Source organism: Blennius ocellaris (assembly GCF_963422515.1).
Source record: "Blennius ocellaris genome assembly, chromosome: 3".
Taxonomy (NCBI): Eukaryota; Metazoa; Chordata; class Actinopteri; order Blenniiformes; family Blenniidae; genus Blennius; species Blennius ocellaris.
Genome location: NC_137652.1, coordinates 1,529,393 through 1,553,854, shown reverse-complemented (window position 1 = coordinate 1,553,854; position 24,462 = coordinate 1,529,393). Strand labels below are relative to the sequence as shown.

Sequence of the window (24,462 nt, the reverse complement as noted above, 5' to 3'; positions counted from 1 at the left end):
CTAAAATAAACGTCTCTTTCCTATAACCTAGTTAGTATAAAAATACATACATGAGTCACTTCTGGTGCCACATGACTTTCAGAATAAAGGCTTTGAATCCTGGCATCCAGTGTAAAGTCCAGCCAAGTTGGTGACCTCTAGTAAAATTAAAGCGGTAAGACGGTGGAATCACATGAAATAGTCGTTGTTAAACAGTTTCCTACATCCTTCATCCGTCGCGCATATTTTACCGACTGACATGTTTAAAAAAAAAAAAAAAATCTGTTCTAAATCCCTACAAATGACTCTTGGTAATCAAACTGAACTCTCCATGGAGATTTGAATTACATAACCATTCAGTGGTAAATGAGATTTGGAAGAATTACCTGAATTCCTAAAATAGAAGCATTTTGTTTGGAAGGAGGATTCAGTCAACCTGCTTCGCGTTCTGCTTCTGAACTCTGTTCCACAAACCTGCTGGGCGGGCTGTTCCATCCTGCACAGATTCTGATTAAAAACATCTAAAAAGTCTTATTCTTGCTGTTATTTTAGGAGTCTCTCTCCTGCCGTATCGTCAGTCACCTGTTGGATTCTTTTCATGTCCCTCTTCTGTTCTTATCAAAGTCATTTCTGACGTTGACTCCTCGGATACCATTTCATCTAGAAGTAAACGTCATAAGTATCCCTTCCCTCTATAAGTGAAGCTCATGGCTCCCCTCCATCTAACTCTTTCTCCCCACTGTTCTTTCTGCTTTGTTGACTTTTCATTTATCCCGCTTCCTGTCGGAGTGGCTCTTGACCTTTAGCAAACAAAATGCACACAAACACACATTTGCACACACACACACGACACACAAATACACGATACAGGAAGGGAGAGGATGAATTTAGGTATTTGCAAAGGTTATCGGGCCCCCGGCTATTAACAACCGACACTACAGCCACTTTGTTTTAAAAAGAAAGTGGTCAAACAAACAAAGGGAGGAGGGCGTCGTGTGTTTGTTGCTCGCGTGGTTTGAGTTATTAGTGTTGCTTTCTTTTCACGCTAACAATGGCATGTACATGACGTGACATTTATTAGTACTCGTGTGTTCTGTCCATGTATGTTTTCGGTGAAATGTGGCACGTCTGAATGTCACGCGCTGATGGCCACTTGTTAGTGTCTGTTCTCCAGCTTTGTGCAATGACTCCGTCCCTTCATCTGTGTAAATGCTTATTATATGTGTGCATTGGGGCAGACAAGTCATTTGCATCACTATATGACAGATGGGTTCTATTATAGAGTGCTTATATACACAAGGCTTTAATGCCCATGTGTTGGAATAAACACATATATGGTGGCTCACTTCATCCTTTAAAAAAAATAATAAATAGTGTAAATACATGTATTCCTATGATCGTAATCCTAAGAGCTTGTTCATTAAAAAAAAAAAAAAAAAACGCTGTATAATCTCATCCCCAGGGGATGTGATTAGTGTTCAAGTTCTGTTGCTCATGTTTCGATTTTTGATTGAAGTAACCTTTGAGAAAATAGTTTTCACACTTACCTCAGACAGCCCACAACAAAACCTCACACCTCTTAACCACGTTTCAGTTCTCCCGGGATGCAAAGTGTTTGAACAAATCAGGCTGACGGCTTATAAATGCAAAGCACAAATAGTGGATGCAAAATGTATGTGGCGAACTCGCTGTGGGTCAAATGTGCATCACGCCCCCAAATACGAAAGAGTGCCTGATTTCCAGGTGGTTCTGATTCACAGTCCTCATTTATGTTAAAAGCAGATGTTTTGACTTCATTTGCAGACAGTGTGGAAGTAATCCATCAGATTAATTGGAGTGGTAGTACTCTGCATTGCATCCGACAGCTCCCCAGCATGCGCCTGCCCAAATGTGTTCCTGAGTCTATTTAAAACAGAGGAAATGTGTGCGTCAGCATTCTGTGCAGCTAAATAACATCAGTGTTCATATGACGCATTGTTGCAAAAAATACAAATATGCTCACTCCAGAACTAGATATTTATCAGTCCTCGGCTAAAACTTTAGTTTCCGCGATTTTAGTGAAGTGGAGGTTGCGGTGACTTTCTGCAGCAGCGTTCTGATTTGTATTGTGTCTGTTTGACCCCGTGTGTCCATCACTTTTCTCTGTTTAAATTCCTTTGATGGATGTCTCTTACTTTTTAACAGTTTGCGAAAGTAATCAACAGGCAGCAGACAGCCGTCTTCATGTCAATGTCACATTGGCGTCTTACAGTCTGGACACGTTGTCTTTTGAACGCACCGCTTAAAGAAATGTCTATTTTCAGCACAACAAACTATTTCAAGCACTTCTTGGACAGCAAATCACTTGATTTATGCAGGTAACTAGTGTGTTTCATTAAGTGGGTGAGAGAAAGTTGTGGAGTGCGACTGTTAAGTTTGCCCTTCCATTTGTCTTCATGTCCGCCCAGCAAGCAGCGGCTCTCGGCAGCACCTTTCACTCGTACATCTTCCACATGAACAAAGTCTCTCCTCTGCAATCCCACGTTTAGCTGCAGCGGAGTGGTGCTCAGCTAGATCCTCCAGAACATGTCTACTCTCAGCTCTGCACACTAATGAATGAAAGTCCTGCTTTCTAATCCATCAGATTAATTGGATGTGCCTGGCCGTGGATTGAGGAATGTTTCATCTCCTAAGCTAAGCACTACTCCAGCGTGTCGCCTCTAAATGCATTCTGTTCTTTTTCATGTTCAAGAGGCGACAAGCAGGTAGTCCTTGACCCCCGCCCAAAAAAAACCCAAACAAAAAACCCACAATATGAACTAATGATGGTTTATTTGTAGTATTGAAAGAAGAAAAGAAACAAATCCCATCTGAACACTACTGCTGTCATCAGGTAGCAATGTGGAGACGTGTATAGTAATTATATATATTATTTCTAGTCACCCGTCTCCTCTCATTGGACAACATTTGACTGGAAAATAAGAGTTTTCAATCTGATAAAGTGTAGTGAGCTTCTTTATTTCAATTGAGGATCACTTGCTCAGCCTTCTGTAGCTTTGTCCATGTGTGCCTTTTAATTCTGTATATTCTGTCTTCATATACAGATGGACATCTAACGTGTCACCTTACACGCATTTCTAGTACTATTATTATGAATTGAAGCCGAAGCAGCCTGCAGCATGCCTCTGTGCTGCGTGATCAAGTCTTGATCTAATGTGTTTTACTATTTTCATCAGCCTCATGTTCATGTTTTCAGATATCAAGGTTTATCTTCCAGTTGTGAGCTGGTTGAAAAGAATCTGGTGAAGGAGAGTTTTTCGCGAGAAAGAAAGAAATGAAAAAAGAGGTCTGCTTGTAAATGGGCAGAACAGTGAACAGGGAGGATGCAGTGAGTGGAAACAACAGAGAGACTGGAGTTTTCGTACTTGGGGTCAACCACCAAAGTGTAAAGGAGAGACAAAGATGAGCGTACAGCCAGGTGGATGTGATGGGGTTACCAAGCAACAGGAGAAAAACCACTGAGGAGTCTGATGGATGCAGGGAGGACGGAGGACACTGGAGAAGCCGATCCCCTGTGGCAACAACTAAAAAGGTTTCTGAAACAAGAAGACCACCGTTTATTCAGCTCTAGAATTATGCTTTCATACATTACCAAATAAGATGGCTATAAATACACGGATGGATGCTTTAAGGACATTTTGTTCTTTTATGTTGTTATAAATGCTGTCGTCTGTGATTCTGTCTGAGTCAATGTTTTATCATAGATTTTTATGCACTCCTAAGGAGCGTCGTAAAATTTGCCTTTTTTTGTTTGCTTGTTCGTCGCTGGTATGTAACATAACGGGTTCAATTTAACGTTTTACCTCCATCCTATTTAAGCACATGAAAAGCTCATTCTACGCTCGGGTGATTCATAAATGCATTATTCAGTTTTATTCAAGAAGCCCCATAAATACCATGAACAAACGTGAACCTAACATTAACATTTCCTCCCCAGGTGAGTTAAAAACTGCTCGTGTGTCTTTCCCCGGGTTCAGCCCATTAGAAGAGGCGAAATTCTGCAGTTTGTAATGATAATGACCACCAGTGTCACATTGGTTTTCTGTTCTCTACTTTTCATTTCAAGACGGATTTCTTGACCCTTTTGACACGGTATCGTGAGGGAAGTCACAACACCATACATTCCTCCACGTGTGTCACAGTATGATGCGTACCTTGATTCGCTGCGATATAGTTTGATTGGATATTTATATATATATATATCGTTCTCCTCCACAATGTTGCTCCTGGTTTGGCTCTCGTCTGCGAAACGTACCACATCGGCTTCCGCTGCTCAGATATTGTGGTCGTATGTGGTGAGATTTACGTCTCAGCCAATATCCGAGCTCTGGGATCCGACGTTGCGCGCTTTGCCGACAGAGCCACGCGCACATGAGAGGCGACACTGCTGACGTTTCCGCCTGCTGTCTCGGAGTCGGACACGTTGCTCCAGTGCCGTATTGCTGCGTGGGAATGTTTGCAAATAATTGGTGTTTTGTCCATTCCATTACTCCATTACTACTGTCGTTTGCTTGAAACCCAAATCAACTTTGACGTCTTCTTTTGAAGATGAAGACGCATTAAATTCAAGCACTCTCTTCACTTCCTGTTGGGTAAAGGAAAACCTGCGCAGCAGAAACATTGGTGGCCGGAATATGGATATGGTGTCGTTTTAAGAACATATTGGCATGGACCAGAGTGTTGAGGTTTTTTCACAGCCCTGCTAATGTGTTTAACTTTTTTTCTCATATAATCAGTTAGAATGCGAGAAACGGCGTCGCACCAATTTTCAGATTTGACAAAACAAAAACAAAGCTCCCTCCGTGTGCGAAGTAGTGAAAGTAGTGAGCCTGGACTTGTCAGTCCGTGAGGAAAGTATATCGACAGCTATTCAAAATCCCAGCCTAAGAGACAAAAGGATCTGTTTCAGCCTCGAGCCTTTGTCATCCTTACGTCTGCTTTCAAGTGCAAAAATTCTTCATTTCTCTCCACTGAAGCAAGAAAAAGCTGTCCACCCATTACTCCACCTCCTTTGTCATCCCCTATTCATCTTTCCATCCTTATTCTTGTCTGATAGGGAAAAATGAACACTGGGCCAGTGAAGTGGAAAAGGAGGCTGGAGATGCGCGGTAAACCTCGGTGCTAATAATCAGCAAGGCCTCGGTGTGAAAGACCTTGTGATACCTCCGTTTGTCTCAGTTCCACTTTGTCTCTTCTTTGTCTGCCTCTTTGCTTCCTCGCATTGCTTACAAACAGACGTTGGTCACGGCTCGCCTCCAGCGTCTCATCAGAGAAGCCGACTTCTGCCCAGCTTGAGTCTTGGCTCTGTGTTCGACCGTCACTTTAAATCTGTGACGTTCAACGTCCGGCACTCGGGCCAGAGCCGGACCGCAACCTGACATTCGCCAGCTGTGAGAAAGGTTGGCATGAGTTTGACACCACTGCTCTAAGTAGAGAATAAACCCCTTGTCTTAGAGAAGAAAGTTCAGTGGCTGGCGAATTAAAAGGTCAATCTTCTCGGACATGTTTTATACATCAAATCTAAATGTTTCCTCTTTGTTTCACTGTTGAAGAGCATGTAGCTCTCATCACGTCTGCTGTTCTATGCCTCAGGTTCTTCTCGTTGTAGTCGTGACTGACAGGCCCTGTGCTAAGTGGCTTTGGTTGCTAATGAACAGAAGAATATGCCGGCTGAACCGGATACCCCGGTGAGATTAACTGGCTTGCCGTCGTTTCTTCACTTGTTTCCCACTGCGTCTCGCAGACTGCATGATTGGGCTGCCATGCTCTAATCCTCTCATCACATCAACAACCCTGCACAGAGCCTGGCACTGGTCTGTTGTTCGTTTAGCTGAACAAACATGGACAGACACCGACGCCTCAGGAGGAGAACTTTTATTTTTTTCACTTCCCACCGTGACGAGATCGCCGCCATCTTTGTGAGACTTGTTTTGACTGAAGAAAAGCAACGTCCTTCGAACTCCTAAGTGCACTAAAGTCTTGTGAATCACTTTTTTTCTAGCTGATGAATGCCATCTGCTCACAAAGTGCTATGTTTTAATGAGATTTCATGATTTTCGGTAAATAACATCATGCCATTAAGCGTTCCTTTTATTTTGTTTCTGGAAGCAGAGAAGGGCTGACTCGTACAACAGGTGTAGGCTACTTGAGGATTCTGATTGCAGCTGAAAGAAAATGCTTTCAAAATCAATAAATGGATTAGTCATCCTGCCTCGTGCAGACGGTTTGTGACGCCGTCGGTTAATAGTGGGGAGATTCTACTTTCCATCGCAGACAACAAAAAAGGTTGTACCTTTACACTTTACAGATACAAATACAGACTCCGGAGGTAGAAGCCTGAGTGCTTTATTAGAACATGGACTGGTCATTATTCTTATGCCTCCATTTTATTCAACGAAATACGGAATATCATCTTTATTTTGATGATTTTGCAGTCAAAGTTTTTCTTATTTTAGAAGACCTTTTGATGATGAGGCTTGCTTATGAAGTAATCCTGTGTTTGTTCCTTTCAGCGCTGAACTCCCTCCCACTGTGAGGAAGAGTCGCGGCTCTGCACACCTACACACACCAGATAAATCTTCACATCACACACACACACACACACACACACACACACACACACACACACACACACACACACACACACACACACACACACACACACACACACACACACGTTTGTTTCACAAACACACGACTTTGCGCTTCTTACTGCATCGCAGGCCTGAGAGGCTTTTTACCAGCTGTAGGATCCTGGTTCTATTGAGCATGTCGGTGATGACACAGGGAATTATTACATCACAATGAGATCATTCATACATGAACCGTGACGACGTTGTGTCTTGTTGACCAGATCATCTGTAATCCTGTTTTCACAACTTTTTGTCCGAATTCCCTTTTTAAAACGATTCTGCTACTTCACCAAAAGGACTGTTTGGTTCAATCTACTGTCAGGACTGTGTGCTGCCAGTTGAGTTTCTCAGGAAGAGGGTTCCTTTGAGCCCCGTCTATGTTGCATGTCGTGATGCAGGCGTTCAGCCGTCGGGCTTCAGTGCAGGATGATGTGGTCGTTCTTTGCAGATCGACTGTGACAAATGTTTGTGGTACGACGAAAACGTCCAGCTGTTGTTTGTCGCTTGACTTTCAGCCACTGTGGAGAAGGTTGCAGGTTTGATTCCTCGTCTCCCCCTTGTCCACGTGTGGAGGTTTATTAAGCTTAATTATCCCCCGCCGTAGCCGATAGGCCCCGAAGGGGGTCTTGAAACAGTCTCCGTACGTCCGTCCGTTCGAACGTTTCTACCTATATCTCGGCAACCCCTGGGCCCACAGTGACCAAACTTCACATGCGGATACATCTCAGAGGGGGAAGGGATACTATGGTGACCTTGACCTGATTTGCATATTAAGTAGGTCACAGGGTCACGAAGTGCTTAAAAACACATTTTGGGCTCTGGAGGCCTAGGTTTTTGAGCTAGGGCTCTGAAATTTCTGAACATTTCTCCTCATTTCTCAGCAGTTCCTGGGCCCACAGTCACCAAACTTCACACATGGACACTCCACCTGGGGAGAAGGGGCACCATAGTGACCATGACCTAATTTGCATATCAGGTCACAGGGTCACTAAGTGCATAAAAACACCTTTTGGGCTCTGGAGACGTATTTTGACATAGCTTATGAAGAAGACCTTTCAGATTCTACATAATGATCTACTAGGACCCATGGAACACCCTCTAGTGTACCAAGTGTGCTGCCTTAGAGCTGCTTTGTGAGAAAATAGAAAGCCCTCCGGCGGGGGATTAGCCCAGCAACGGCCTTCTTGTTATAACAGGTGAATCCGTGTGGCATCATGCGGGTCACTTTGTGCAAGTTGGTCTGAGGTCAAGCAAGAAATGTTTGGTGAGGTAATGAAAGTATGACTAAGGAGACTGAATTCCCACTAATGCCTTAATGTTTGTTTTTTTTGTTTTTTCAAAGGAATTTCAGTAAGTAAAGCAACCCTGTGTAGATTAACATTTCTAACAGTTTCTTTTTTCTCCCCACAGAGTTACATCCATGGCAGCAGTCAGGCTCAGTTCGTGGCGGAGTCTCACATCATCCTTCTTCTCAGTATCCTTTCATCAAATTCTTTTTGTTTGTGTTGCAAAATTGCAGTCCTACGGACCAATTTACCTTTCAGTGTTGATTCTTCTTGGTGAGTCCACCTCTCATATCCCCCAAACTGGATGTGCTGTTGCTTTTTTATTTTCCTCTTATTCTTTCCAGACAAAGGTTGTCGTCATTTGTGTGCGTTCACCGTGCAGAGGCTGCCTGATGGCCTGAACAAATAGACAATACAGAGACAAGAAATTGTCCTCTTTTAACTTCTCCTTCTTGCCTGATTTGTTCCAAATTCAACCCCTCGTTGGCTCCGTGTGTCTGTGTTGGGTCGTGGACTTGTTTGGTTGGATAGATTTTTCAGTTTGTATTTGTCAGCTTCTCCGTCCGCCTCTATGCCCATGTGTACTTGCCCTGGTGCTTTTGTATTTGTACAGGTAATGATACTGTTCCGTCCTCGCCGTTGTTCTCGTCCCTGTAGGAAACAGCAGGTCCAAGGTCGCACCTGCTGCAGAGCAATATCTGTTTGTCCACAGCTTATTCTTTATATTTTCTGCCCATCTGATTACATCTAAATGAAACGCACACACCTCCACACACATGAACACACCTCGCTCTGTTGACTGTGCAGCTGGTGTAAACACACTTTATGACCGTCACAGCGGTGGACCCCCCCCCCCCCCCCCCCCATGGACGTCACCTTATTTATTTCCTCACGTGTGTGCTCCTACTCACAGTTGTGTAATCATGTCCTCTGCACCTTCCGGTTCAAACATCATTCTTTGAACGGTTATCAATGCACTGTGCATTTCATAGGATGATCACATCTTAAATGCTTTTCACATTTTCATATTTACACATTTGTGTGTGTGTGTGTGTTTCATTTTAATGGGCTTATTGGACAGAAGATGTGTTCCACAGTGAATCCTGGATAAAGATTATAGAGACCTTGGAAGGAAAAGCAAGGACCTTTTAAACTCTGAGGAATTTCAGTCATAATATCAGATTTTCCTTTTCGCTTTCACCTTTTTGCTCTGCTGGGCGAAAAATATTCGATTTACCAACTTATCACAATATTAACAGGAATTTGAACCGTATCACACAGTCTCAGAACCCCATCTTTTACTTTTTTATATCGTGTTTTGGGATGTTTTTTTTTTTTTTTTACATGATTTCTGGACTTCCTCACACACCTCTGAGGATTGAGTCGTACAAACAGAGGAAGTCCGTGTCACCATGAGGGCGAAGTTGTGGCCCTGAAGTAAAGGCAGTTCTCCGCTGTGTGTTCGTCAGATCAATTGCAGCTCAGTCACCGTCGCATATCGGTGAACAGGTTACTTCAGTTTGTAAACAAAAGTCAGATAGCCACTTAGCCCGTATTGATGGATCTCCTTGATGTCCTGAGAGAGGCTGCAGTGAGACGGACAGCGGCTGCAGGTCACAATGAGGAGGGCAGGCGGTTTAATTTCTTATCACACAACCTCCACTAAAACATGTCTCAAATAGCCTTGATGAACATTTATTTTCTAAAACACACAGGGCAGCTTGGAGTCGTTTTAACATTTGTTTTCTGCAATTTTAATGGAGGCTTGTATAAAGAAATTGTTGATTATGTTTGATACAGTGATTATTGTTGATCTTCATGATCAGGATCTCATATTGTGACAACTGGTAGCGGATCACATACCTGCTGGCAGCTTTTCGCTGTGTTGATTGACGGATGTTACTTAATTTTGATTCTTTTGAAACTAAAAAGAGCCCAGACCTGTCAGTCGGTGCGGTCTGTGTTATCACACCACGGCTTTTCCACGGCCACCCACACTGCCACTTCTGACGCTTCAGTTTCACGGCTGTTTTTTTTTTTTTGTGTCACGTCTTCTACTATATCATCAAGAGGGTGCATCCATTCCCGCGCTGTATCTTCCCACGTGGCAGTCGGTGTTTGTGCGCCCCGTCAGGTTTTGTTCAGTGCCACGGCTTTGTATGCAGAGCATGCTGAAGAGAGGAATCTGTAATTAGGCTGGGAGCCATGAGGGGCTGCGCTCGCAGTCACTTCAGACAAGCTCAGGTGTTGAAGGAAGCCCTCGGTGCCTCTGTACAATAAAGATGCTCACATTAATGTGTCAACTCGGATACGTGAAACCAAAAAGAATAAAAAAACAAAACAACAGCACAACAATTTAGGAAAATAAAATGTAGAGTGTGACTGGAAACTTTCCAGAAATATTTTTTTTTTAACATCTTAACAAGATTCTTATTCGCTGAGAATTAGTTTTATATTCCCATCTCTGAGATGATTTCAGTTGCTGCATAATCAAACATTGTGCCTCGCATCTAACTAATGTTCTAAATGTGTTATTCGAGGAATGTTTGTGGTTGTGTCTTTTCCAAAGCACAGTTTTATTTCTGGGTACAAACTTAACTCTACAATAGTAACTCTACAATAGTAGCTCTACGTTAGCAACGCTATGACAGTAACACTGCAGTCGTAACACTACAATAATAACACTACAATAGTAATGCGACTATAGTAACATTACTGAAAAAAGTGGTCGTATGAGAGTATATGAGTAGCATTTAAGATAAACCCAAACGATATCACCAGGTATTGTTATTATGACAAACTGTGGAGGATGAATACTATTTCAGGGTGAAACCTTTAAACATCACCTTTAAACCCTCTGCTTGTTTATTAAAGAATTCTTTCATCGGACTTTGACAATGGAAAGTAAAAATCCTGACAAATGCTACTCCCCGTGTATTTTATGCATGTAGGTGCATTTGTGAACTTTGAATAAAACATCTTTATTTTTTTTTACAAGCCAGGAATATAAAGATTTTGTTGACTACAAGTAAACAGAGAACAGAATACACAAAACTGAATAAATCTCTTTTTAACCTTTTAATGAGGTCTCTAAGAGACTGTACACACGTGTCTATTTTTGCATTTGAAAGCAAGGAAATGTGTGTGTATAAATAAATTGTGTTGGGGTGCAGTTTCCTCGTTCCTCTCCTGGTTTGCTTATAAAGAGTTAACTTCTTTAGAGAAATCCAATGAACTGGGAGTCTATTAGGATGTTTTCCTGGCAAAGGTGAGATATCACTGCGACGTAGGACTGCAGCTTAAACTCTGTATTTGCTTTGGTGCGACTGCAGATGAGATGGCAGCGCCTTATGTGCTCTTTCAAGCAAAGAATCACAACATGGGGAGGCGGGGGGGGGGAGGCGGGGGGGTGAAAAGTGCCATTTCTTGTCATAATTCCCCTTCACAGTCCTCAAAATGAGCCGTTTGGTCTTTACACACGGCTTCAACCAAACACAGGCGTGTACCTTCATGTGCTCATCACTGCACGCTGTACACATGTACATGTATGTATATCGGCTTTTCTGTGCGTGTGTGTGTGTGTGTGTGTGTGCGTGTGCGTGCGCTCCGGTGTTTCTCCCTCGGTTTGTCTCCGTTTCCAGCTTCTTCCTCTCTTTCCTGCTCTCGTGTGGTTTCCTTGACAACCTTGTCCCAGATGCTGCGATCACCATGGGGATGGTGCTGCTCAACGAGGCTGCCACCTCCAAGGGAGACGTCGGCAAACGGAGAAGTAAGTTTGCGTTTCACCTGTTCCAGTCCCGTCCGTCCAGCTCGGAGCGCGGCGTCCAGCACGTTGAGGACATTTCTGTGTTGCTTGATGCAGGGGGGGGGGGGGCCTTTATAGATCAGGAGAGAAGCCGACCCACAGGAAGGTCATGCAAACTCCAAGCCTTTACTCAAATTGAGCACGTCTCACTGTCAAGCTACAATGCTAAAAGCTGCATCAAGATGAATGGACTATCATCATATGTTCCTATAAGTGTTGACATTGAAGTCAATACATGATGCAGTTTGTGGAAACTCGTGTGTTTTCAGGGGTGACCTCTCAATTTCTCTGCTAACTGCTAGTGAATGCTAACCAAGAGATGAAAACAAGGTGACAGGTGGATTGTACCTTCCTCTATTAACACAAAGATTAAAATACTAAATAATGCATCGATGTGCATTTTTGAGCGGTCTTATGAAACCTTCATCTGAACCTGAGCTTCCCGAGACGGCTGAACAGAAACTGCACACATGTTGGACAGGAAATAAGCTTATCTTCACAACTCCGCTTGGAGTGGTCAGCAGGTCGGAGACCCGGGGCTTCGTGTCCGACTGCCAGGCCTCTTTTCACCGCCTAATCTGTGGAACACATAAAATAATCACACGTTGGCAGCTCAGAGACACTTGCCATTTTAGTCTTAATGAAGCTTTTGCTCATCTTCCAGGAAGCTTGAGAACACAGACACTTTCAGACTGTGAAGTATTAAAGTGAAAAAACCTCAAATAGCTTGAATTCGAGACAAGAGTCAGGATGAGGGAGGCCACTGGAGCTGATTCTACTCCTCTAATAACCATGTTTTCATGTATGACACATGCTTCCGTAAGATCAGGAAACAAACACAAAATGATACCAAGCATAAAGACACACACACACACACACACGTACCCACCCCACTCTATTATAATCCAGCTGTCATTAGTAAGACATGTATTTGCATTCTGTCCTTCAGCTGGACCTTCTCTGAAAATGAGAAGCTTGTTTTCCTCCCCAGATAATCAGCCAGTCGACCCCTCGCCCACTGAAACTGCCTGTCAACACGCAACCATTTTACTTCCTCTGACCTGCTCCACCTCTTTCTTTGTCGTCTTTAAGATAAAATGTTCATTCCAATGTGTGGGAACTGTGTGTGAGGTTAATGTAGAACGATAGGTTTGAGCTGCCTTTATGGAAATGAGCACGATTTGGTCACATTTGTTGATTTTCTACAGGAACGCCACATGGCCAGAGATTGCAAATGAAATGCAGCTGGGTCCGTCTCTGATCTGTCCGGTAAACAGCAGAAGATTCAAGGACAGAAAAAAAAAATAATGTTAATTACTCAATTTGCACTCACAATCTGCTTGAAATTAACGAGTGATTTACAACAGCAGCGACTCATTATGCAGCCACCAACTGCACAATTTGCAAGCGCGAGAAAATGTAAAGGCTCAGGGCGGCAGTGACTGGAACATCTGGACTGATGTTGAGCTCAGTTGAAATGAATGCTGTCAGAAACATGATCCTCCAATCAGAGAATGGAGTTACATTAATTTAGCTGTGACGACAGTATTTTCTGCTCCGTAATGACAAAAAAATGATGCATCATCATCACACCAACCCTCTGGTCATGCCAGAGCAGGTGAGAAATATAATAAAAGAGTGATATCTCTCTTAGTTTGCGCATCACTGCTTGCAGATTTATAAATGTCCCCCTAAACTTTAAGAATATATATTTATATGACGGCACATGTGAAAGAGGAAATAGAAGCTTGCGACTCCAGACCTGCCATGATGTCTGGAGGATGAACCAAACTCCTCCAGCCGCCGATGTGACACCATTAAAAATCTGTTATCTGCTCCATTAAAGAACATGGGTGTCAGTTCAGAGGCCACAAACCCAGTTTTAACTACATCGGGCCCGACCGATAAAATAGAGCCATATTAAATGCATTTAAAATACATTTAAATTTAAACGTTGGCTTTTTTTCTTCTTCTTTTTTTCGTGGAATATACATGACGAGAAGTTTATTTTTTTTACAAAACCATTTATGGTGCAAAATGACTACAATCTCAACATTAAACTAACTTCAGTGATACTTTCTGGTGCAAAATGCAGTGAAATTCCCCCAAAACGTCTACAACCGTTTCCTAAGGCACGTTTTTGCAAACTCTCACTGACCACGTGACGTTGAGGTCAGTTTGCCTGCAGCGAGTTTCTGTCTCTAGCGACACCATCGGTGACGTCACAGCTCAGGTCATATGGGGTTTTATTTGTGCCAAAATTCTGAGCGAGCGATGGGAAAATTTGAGCGCAAAAAAATTAATTGTGCAAGCACACTAATAACATTTTGAGGAAATATTTAAATTGCGCAAAGACAAACTTGAGATTGCGCTCAAAAATCATTTCTGCGCCCAGATTCTTGCTCTGCGCTCAACCTCTCTCTCTCTCTCGCTCAACCTCTCTCTCTCTCGCTCGCTCAAATCTCTCCACGTCCGCTCAAGTTCTGCTGTGCGCTCGCTCAAAATGTGCAAAACCCAAATGTGACACACGGTTGTCCACCAATCACAGAAATTTGGGGCGGGCCTTGAACTCTGATTGGTTACTTCGGTTTCTGGAAGTGCCTCATAACCAACGAAGAAGAAGAGGGAAACTGCGAAAACTGCGAAAGAAAACAGAAATAAGGAAAACTAAAGATAATGATCCTGGATTACAACATGTTTTCCCTCGCAGTTTGTTTTTCCCTCTTCTTCTTCTTCTTCTTCTTCGTTGGTTATGAGGCACTTCCAGAATCCGAAGTAACCAATCAGAGTTCAACGCCCGCCCCAAATTTCTGTGATTGGTGGACAACCGTGTGTCACATTTGGGCTTTGCACATTTTGAGCGAGCGCACAGCAGGACTTGAGTGGACGTGGAGAGATTTGAGCGAGCGAGAGAGAGAGAGAGAGAGAGAGGTTGAGCGCGAGAGGAAGAATCTGAGCGCAGAAATGATTTTTGAGCGCAATCTCAAGTTTGTCTTTGCGCAATTTAAATATTTCCTCAAAATGCTATTAGTGCGCTGCACAATAAAAATTTTTGCGCTCAAATTTTCCCGTCGCTCGCTCAGAATTTTGGCACAAATAAAACCCCATAAGGTCGTAGACGGCACCACAGTGGTGAGGAACATGCATTTGTGGGATGTGCAGCAAATAAGTACCCAGTCGTTAGACCCCATGAATGTTTGTCGATGCCCCAACCTGCCAGCAGTCCTGAGCTCCACCTCCACCTCCACCTCCACCTCCTCCACCTCCACCTCCTCCACCACTTCAGGCTTGTTTGTGCCGGAGGGACCGACACAACAGAACCGGAGGCCGACCCCCAGCTAGCCAACACTTTGTTTTAGTGCCAACATCACTTGTTTCACAAAGGAGTCAAGGAAAAGTTGTTGAGCATCGTTGGGAGGATGTGTCAGTTTTTTTACGTCTCAACAAACAAATGCCTGTTTACAAATGTGGCGCGATTTAAAAAGAAAATACTCAAACTTTCCACCGGTGTAAGATTTACTGCCAAGAAGCAGCGTCTAACAAATAATGTGTTGGAAACAAACGTTCCTTTCTTTGTCTGTGTTAGTTTAGACATTTTAAAATATAAGTTTTTACGAGCCAAGCTGGCACTTCTGCATCTTTTCCAATTGAGAACAAGCACATGGACACAGAAATGATAATGATTCTTTTGTTCACTCGTCACGCTGAAGGTGTGCCTTGGTTAGCGGACCTTTCTAGTCCTGCGTTGAATTATTCAGCAGAATTCCATTATTTATACCGAAGGCACCTGCAATCATGAAGTCCAGTAATTACAGCGTACCAGTGGTAAAGCAGTGTCTTTTGCTTGAGATCTTTTAGTCCCTCATGGGGGGGGGGGGGGGGGGGGGGGGGGGTACTATTGACCTTGCAAGTGGAGGAGGTGAGTTTGATTCCCAGATGTGGCATAAAGCATGTCAAGGTTAAAAACTAGTGACTTGAATGGGGCAGGTTGCAGTTAAACGCTCTGGCGACCCCTGTAAGAAATGGAGCCGGTGAATAGACACTTAAGTTTCAGATTTTTAAGAATGGCTTTGCACAGAGGATTTCGTCTCGTTCAAGATCCTGTTTGTAAATTACGCCTCGCAAAACTTCAGGTTGAAAATGAGTGGTGATGGTCTAGTTTTCATGTGTCGGTTTATTCTCTGTGCAGGAGTGATATTCATGTGAAGTATATTTGAGATTTTTCTGGTGGAGTAAATTCAATATTTATAGCATACTGCTCTCTGCTCGTGTGTGTGGTTTAGTAAAACAAAACAACAGCACCCACTAGTGGCCCGACATGAAAACGACATCGTTTTCAGCAGTTTTAAAAACTTGCAGTGTAAATGTGAAACTTTCCTGAAACGAAAATGCAAAAACTGCATTTTCCCTTGAAACGTCCCGTAAGTGGGGAATTAATTGGTTAATTGATTAATTGACCTCCCCCTCCCCCCCCCCAACTCTGACATGGATGTGTCCTCAGTGCACCCGAGAACGTTCCTTTCAGTTCCCGTCATAATTACGGATCAACAGATAGAATAAAGAGCTTGTTGACTGCTGGGCTCCACTCATTGTTGCCGCCATGTTGGATGAGGCTTCACCTCCAGTATTCTAAGTATCATGAAGAAGAAAGTCTTTACACGCTCCAAATGATCTCAAGTCACTACATTTTTCTGAATATTTGTTCAGATGCAAAACTATTCATTCAACAAACGGTCGACATCCAAATATTTCCCTCTGGACGGTTTAATTCGTTCCGGGTGTTTTTCATGTTCTGTAGAAAATAGGTGCACGCATTCACACGGCCCCTAATATCTAAAGAGTTTCATGCTAATCTTGAGATCGCCAGAGCAGGAAAAGGATATTGGATGACCTGTGTTGGTAATTACGTCAGACAGACACAGTTACACACAGGTGGAATTGGATTATTCGGTGAGATGGGGAAGCAACTTGAGAAGGCTTTCAGTCGCCTCTCTGAGCCCACACACTCTGAAAACCATCGCCGTCAAGAATCCAAATGCAAGATTATCACTGGGAAGCTCTTGAGATGTTCAAGCTTGGCAATTAAAATGATAATGACTTCATGACTACCCCCAGACTTGTTTTCGTTCACTAATACCTTTGCATAGAAACATAAATACATACAGGGACTTGCATTCATACGTGCAAAGATAATTATCACCTGTTCACAGGCCTTTCTGTGCTGCAATCTTTCCATGCAAGTCGTCTTCCTCTTTTTCTTCTTCACCTTCATTACTCCATTGTGATTGTGCTCATTACTTTCATTTTCGTCTTAAATTCGTACGTTAACTCTCTTTTGTACGATTACTACTTTCTAATATAATCAATTAAAGAATCATGCAGGTGGCAATATACTCTTGCATGAGTGTACTTCCACGTACATGAAAACATTTTATATCCCACACGGCACGCACAAAAATACACACAAATGAAAGAGGTGCATTACAAGGAAAGTGTGACGTTCAGCGAAAAAAATAGGATTATGATTATTATTATTATACTGACCTGTTAAAATACCAGCATGTGGCAGCCAAGACGAGTCCACAACAGCAGAATCTCATTACTCTAATGCAATTTACACATTTAACTGGGATGTCATTATTTTATTGTATTATGCATGTGACTCCCAGAAGCTGCTAGTAGACTGCACTGTGTGATTATCATACGAAAAGACTTAAGAGTGACTATTAAAACAACAATTTAAAAAAGAAATGGTGATATTCTCAATGTGTTTTTCACACTGAGAAACTGAGTTTGTGCATCAATTTCACTCAACTCCTCCCCGGCGTCGCTGAGCTTCCTGTGGGTGGAGGCAGGACGCGAGTCCGTCACAGAGCAACACGGACGATCACACCTCAGACTCATTTGGAATTCACCTCAAATGATGGGAGGAAACCCTGACATGCAGATTCCACATAAAGACTCCAAACTGGGATGAAACGGTCATTTATGGCTAAGAAAAGTCGCAATTTTAAGCCACAAGCCGACACTTGCAGACGATTTCTTCCTGAAACAAGATTCACCAGAAGGCGCCATAAGATTCACCTCCCAGTGTGACGTCCAGACTCACTGGGAGGCGTTGCACCTGTCACAGGTGGAGCATAAACTGTCTGGGGGAGGGGGGGGGGGGGGTAAAATCCAGAACAGACATTAGAAAGGAGAATCTTTGTTTGATTGATCAATTTTGGCAAATGGTGAGTGAAAAAATCATCCTCAAGCCTTTCTCATTAATAAATTGTAAAATAACAACCAAAGTTTTAATGGTGTGAAAATACTCGTTAAAAAATGTGAAATTTTCCCTCATTTTGGCTTTTAATTTTTTTTTTTAGAATCACATCATTAGACGTGATGCACTCGAGCTCCACAAACTGAACATGATTATGCACCACCTGATATCTGACTTCCTCCACCTTTAACATTTCCTGCTGGAACTTTAATGCTCAGCTCTTTTTTGAAAGAAAGTCCACAACAATGTGCTTTCTCTGGTGTTTAAGCATCTGCCATTGCTGTGGGGTTTGCTTTTGCAATGTCAGATCCCCACTTGTGTAGAAATCCTTTTGCCACAAAGCAGCGAACCAAAGCTGCCGAGGAACGGAGAACATCTCTGAGCACCTCCATCTTAGAACACAAGGTTTTCCCTCGCCGTGGTGATCGTCCATTGTAGTATAATGTGTAATCATAAAGCAATCTGTGGATTGAGCCGTGTGATCAATGTGCTAACCTGAACAGAATAATACTCCAGCAGGAGCTGCAGGAGTTTAATTTGCTCGGTGCTGCACTGTTCGCTGGTTTATGTGGGAACTCAAAGTTGTATTTCCGCAAACTGCAGATTGGTATTGGCTTGTCCACCGAGCCAAAGTTTTAATCACTGTCCTGTAGAAGAACCGACCCAGGAACATGTTTGGGGTCTCCGACACATCAGCATTTGACAGATTTCACATTAAGCTTCAATCCTGGCTGGAATCTTGGAGGTAATTTCACCACAGTGTTCGACACAATCCCAATCTCTCAATCTACTCACTGGTTGGTTGCCGCCGTTCCCTGGACGGTAACGATATGCACCACGTGATGAGTCTCTGATGACGAGACGCGGTGAATTAGCGTTTGATCCGGTACGAAGCCTGGAAGAGAGGCCGGTCCGCCGACCATGCTGCCCTCGTTCTCAGTGACCCTGCAGCCGCAGCCTGAGCTCAGAACTCCCGGCTCCTCGGATTCTGGTGAAAATGTCTTCAGAGGCCAGTGTTGGTTTTCTCTCCCCATGGTGGTCGAGGACGGGTGCAAGGGAGGGACTGATGCTCTTCCCTTCTGCAATATATACCGTATTTTCTGCCCTATAAGGCACACCTACATTGATTGACATAATTTACAACTTTGTTCATATATAAGGCACACCGCCCTATAAGGCGCATGGAATAGACCAGTGGTCATAACCTTTATAGCTCAAAGCCATTAGGTTACATTTTACACTGATTCTAACACCCAGAGAGCTGCATGTACTTTATTTTGATAGTCCTACCTGCAGCCTATGCCAGGACGACACTACACACAAAACCTTCTTCACTGCTGGTTGACAACTTACAACTACCGCTAATAAACTAAACTACATGAACTAAGCAACAAAAACACAACACAACACAATTATTACCGACACCACAAACCAAATAGAACCCCCAATAATTGCATTTAAAACACCACAAACAGCTGCAATGAATTATGGGAGTTTCTATCGGCTGCACTGAGGAGCTCAGGTTGAATTTGTTGCTGCAAGGCATGATGTCCCATCATGCCTTGCAGCGACAAATTCATGTTTTGTGTTGTTGGAGGTTATTGTGGGTTGTTGTTGGGTTTGGTGTTGTGTTGATTGTGTTTATGTGTTTTTGTTCCCCAGTTTAGGGAGTCATTATTTCATCTAGTTTATTTTGGTTTGTTAGAATGTTGGTGTGCAACCATGAGTGATGAAGGTGTTGTGTGGAGTGTCGTCCGCTCTGAACATCCGTTTGCGAAGTCCGAGTTGTCAAAATAAAAGCTTCTGGTTGTTCAGCTGTCAAATAGCAGTCTCGAGTAGAACTATCTTCCATATATAAGGCGCACTGGCAGCTTTTGAGAAAATTTGAGGTATTTAGGTGCCTTATAGTGTGGAAAATACGGTACTCAATTGTCAGCAATTATTTGTTATTCTCTTAGGTTTAACCATTTTAACCAACTCTGACAGAACTCAAGACAAAGGGCATGTTGTTCTGTAACTTGACAAAAGAAAGTGTAAACGGAAACGCTGGTGGACAGTTTGAGCTGCAGCTGGAGTCGCTTTGTCCTCTGCAGCCAGCTGCTGATCAAACAATAAACTGAACAAACCATTTAGTGCCTCAATCTATTCATGTTTGTCTCTTTAATGAGATGAGCTTAACTTGATGTGTTTCTTCCTCCTGTTGGGAATCATAAATGGTTTTGGGGGTTTTTTTTTCTACCTAAGCCAATATATTGTGATTTGAACTGAGCCAAATCACGCAGTCAAATGGGGGATTACCACCTTTGTCACTGAGGGGAATCATGCAGCTTAACCAACTTGTCATTTCGCCAAGGTCATAAATCACTTAGCATATTAGCATGCGCGGTGCGAGAGAGTGATTATCCACAGACGCATACCGAGATCTCTCAGTCATAATTGATGAGCGAAGGGAAATGTGTCCCTCTATTCTTAATGAAGACGCACAGACGTAGCACTTGCACACTCGGGGCCACATATGAGAATGTGGTACGTCGGGAAACACGGGGGCACGAGGCCGTCGGTGGAGACACTACGCTCAAATATACATCGTTGGCAATTAAGCCGCTGACTCTCGGTACCGCCGGTTCATCTTCCAGCGGCTGACACCGCATTAGCTTGAATTAGTCGCCAGCGATGACTTCCACTTAACAGGAAACCGAACTCTCACCTCGTACAAGTACTGTATTTAAATGGAATAATGACAAAAGGGGGGGTTTTACACTTTTCACCCTGTGCTGCTGTTGCCCTTTGCTGTTCGGAGGCGTGTGAAGAAAGACCAGAACACTTTGAGTGCCTGTTTGCATATGCAGGTAGCTACTGTCTGCAGTGGATGGATTACGACTGGAGGGTCAAATCAATCACTATCACACACACACACACACACACACACACACACACACACACACACACACACACACACACACACACACACGAAGACAGAGCTCTGTCACAGCATAAATCCTGAGATTTCTTTGTTGAATTGTAAATCTTTGATCTGCAAAGATGATGAAAAACAGAAAGGGCACAAATCATGGAGCAGCTAAGCAACGCTTCAGTGTGTGTGCTTCACTGACCACACACACACACACACACACACACACACACACATACAAACTGACATGAACATTTTACCAGCCAAATCTTTTATTCCCCCCCCCCCCTCCCTCCCCTACACACACACACACACAGAGAACTAGAAGATATCTCACTCTTTAGTCTCCAGGAGAGGTACTCATCCTAATCCCTGATTAACAATATCAGTCGGTGGTGACAGTTTAATTTAACACAGTGCTTCTCAAGGATTAGTGGCTGCAAGTGTGTGTGTGTGTGTTTAAAAAAAAAAAAAAAAAAACTTCCATGCACACACACATTATTCCCCTGCAGATTACAGATCATGCCTATGTATATTTCACTGTAGAATAGCCACTGAGGAAATAAGATGATAATGGCTTCAAACGGTTTTCTGCAACATGGCAGAGTTGATAATGAGAAAGAGTCACATGTGTCGAGCGATTGTATAAATAAAGCCGGATATTAAAGAGTCTTGTTCCCCACCATGGCGAGTGCCAGGTGTTGGTCCGCGTCCTCCCTGCAAACACTTTGGAACTGCCGCTAACTCTTCTGTGTCTTCATTTAACGTGTGTCCTGTCGAGGCAGGTTCAGTCTGAACAGGGATCGAACACGGAGTTGCATCAGCGGCTGTAACGTGTAGAATGAAACGTTTTCCTTTAGCCAGGAATCAAATCTTCTCTCAGGTTGTTTTGCCGTCACTGTTCTTCCAGGATCAGGGAGCTTCCAGCTTCCAGGTCCTGCAAACATTTGAACTCTAATCAGACATTGAGTGAATTCAGCTAAAAAGGATTGTCATGTTTTCTTTCCCTTTTTAAATGTTGCTTACTTCCAGTCTAATTGCCAGGCCTGTGTTTCCTCTTGCAGTCATCTGCCTGGTGGGTCTTGGCCTGGTGGTCTTTTTCTTCAGCTTCCTGCTCTCCATCTTCAGGTCCAAATACCACGGCTACCCCTACAGGTAACCGCAGCGTCACCGGCCTGCAGAGGCGTCGGTCGCCAGCTCGCTCCACAGCCATTCAAGCACAATATACAAGCATGCAGTAAATCTTAAAATCACTGAAGTTGACATAAAATCGCTGCAAACTTATTGCAGACACGCTGTGAAAATGCAGGCCAGAGCCGGATCCATCCATTCTCATTATTCCTTTGATTTAAGGACAGCAGTTGGATTGGAAACAAAAACCCTGGAAAGCCAAACCTCCAGTGAGGTTTTGACGGCCAAGCCTTGATGCTTTTACAGTGTGTTTAAAACACGCTCACCTTTTCACGCCCGTCGTTAAAAAAATCACCGCGCTGTCAAGGACGCGTTCTGAAGGTTGTGAATATGTTTGACACTAAAACCCAACAGCTCAGTGAGACGGAACAGCCATTCAGCTCAACTTTAAGCTAAAGGTCACCACGACATTAAAAAGAAAAGAAAAAGACACGCTGGGCTTGCAGAGGCTCGCCTCTAGAGGGCGCTGCTCCTCACCCGGCCGGATCGTTTGCCGTCATGGAGCCTGAACCTTGTGTCTCTGTGTCTCACTTCGCTGGACGGACCTGAAGTTGCCGCTGGTATTGGTTGACGGACTTCGTCCGTTATTGGATTCTTAGCAAATATTAGGTTTTAGGAACATCCTTGACATTGCCTGTAAACGTTTTCCTCTAATTGAACCTTTTGTTGTCTATTTCGACGGCAACATTTCCAAGTGACAACTGAAAAGTTTTGTTGCGTTCTTGCCAACAGTGCCAACTAGTGGCCTGGTATGCTAACTACACTGTTGGTTTTCAAAGCATCGACGTCTAAATGCAAAAACAATACATTTGAATGAATGGTTGTCATGTAAACGGAGCCTCATTTGAAAAGAACAAGGATGTTTTCAATGAAAATGCTGAGTTTCCCCCCAGTTTCAGTGACCTGCTGTCCTGACCAGCACTGAAAGAAACTCCCTTTTTAATAAAGACCTCCATCTAGAAAACACTCTGAGGAAACTTACAGCGCCAATACTAATAATGAACTGTGCAATTAAATTAATAAAGTATGTATGATGATTAAAGTTGTTTATTTCTAACTCTGAATGTCTATAAAGGACACGTGAATTGAGTGTAAATGCATCGTACGCTTCACTGCTTCTTATTTTACTTCTTATTTATCATTGAAGTATTTTGAATGTGTAGAATATGCACCTCTTCAGTTTCTCTTGTTGATAAATATGAACGCATCTTCAGCAGCAGCTGACTGCATGCTTCCACAGGCTGTTTGAACTCACAGGGACGTTTTTTAACAAGATAATCATCCTCAGCCACAGGTTTTTAAAAGGCTGTTCGCTTTTATGTGATAAAATCTCTTCTCTCTCTTTTGTTTTCTCTCCCTCCTTCTGTCTCTACTCTCCATCTACTTCTCTTCTGTCTCACTAGCTTCCTCATTAAGTAAAAAAGAGAGTGAAGAAGAGGAGCTGGACGTACTTGAAATGGAAGAGGAAGTGTCACTGTTGAGCCTAAAGTGCATGGTGGGGTCTCTTTTTATGTATTTTTTTTTTTTTTTATCAGTTTCTATCGTCAGAGGTCTTTAAGTGGAAAAATAAAACCTACATTTCTTTTCTCATACACTGGAAAACAGATGTTTGACATGCCTCTGTTTGTTATTTCTCTATGAGCAGATGAATATTCATTAAACTGATTCAAAAATATGCTTTTCAGATTCGTTGATGATTCGTGGCAAAATCAGGAGGAAGAAACTAATAAGTGCATTATTTAAAGGCAATTTTAGAACTGAATCAAATATGATGAAAACGGATGAAAATTCAAATCTGAAGTCAATTAGAAAATATTTGTGGAACACGTTTCAATGTGTTTTAAATCCCAATCTTCACATTGAAATGATAAACACTCTTATTCTCTGTGAATCCCATCAGCCAAATGCACCTCTTATTATGAAAATACAAGTTCAGAATTCAACAAAATTGCCTTAAGGTGCTGTTTGCATGGCTCGTCCACGCCGTCGTCTTAACCGACCCATAGTTTGACTCGTCTGGTGAAAAAGATTCTAGAGCGATAAACGACAACCAAACCAGCTGAAGAAGGTCCGGTGCACCAGTGGGATGGACGATCGATCGCCCTTCCTTCCATGTGTGGCATGTGTACAGCAACAGTGTGAGGGAAGCAGGATGTTTGCATCTGCTGTGTTTGATAGACAGACTTTCTATTTAATCTGATGAGGAGGCAGACGAGACACACTCACACTCTGTCATGTGAGCCGCCGCCACGCGTTCAAGGAGCCATGATGCCTGCAGGTGCAGAGCTCGGGTCCACGACTGCTGGGTAAGACGCACTTCTGTGATGTAAACAAGTTGGAGTACCGTTTATTAT

At 43.1% G+C, this 24,462-nt stretch overlaps 1 protein-coding gene across 1 annotated transcript in view; it reads left to right on the top strand.

Moving 5' to 3' along the window:
• LOC308128596 (dolichyl-diphosphooligosaccharide--protein glycosyltransferase subunit TUSC3-like) overlaps nucleotides 1-23,783 on the top strand; it is a gene marked incomplete at its 5' end in the record, with an annotated part of 73,131 nt that extends 49,348 nt beyond the window's left edge. Inside the window, 4 exons of the mRNA XM_080494218.1 lie at nucleotides 8,061-8,124; nucleotides 11,631-11,705; nucleotides 21,982-22,072; nucleotides 23,512-23,783. Of these exons, the coding sequence (XP_080350344.1) occupies nucleotides 8,061-8,124; nucleotides 11,631-11,705; nucleotides 21,982-22,072; nucleotides 23,512-23,527 (246 nt within the window). The 3' untranslated portion in view covers nucleotides 23,528-23,783. The remainder of the gene's footprint in view (nucleotides 1-8,060; nucleotides 8,125-11,630; nucleotides 11,706-21,981; nucleotides 22,073-23,511) is intronic.
• Between the last annotated feature and the right edge of the window lie 679 nt (nucleotides 23,784-24,462).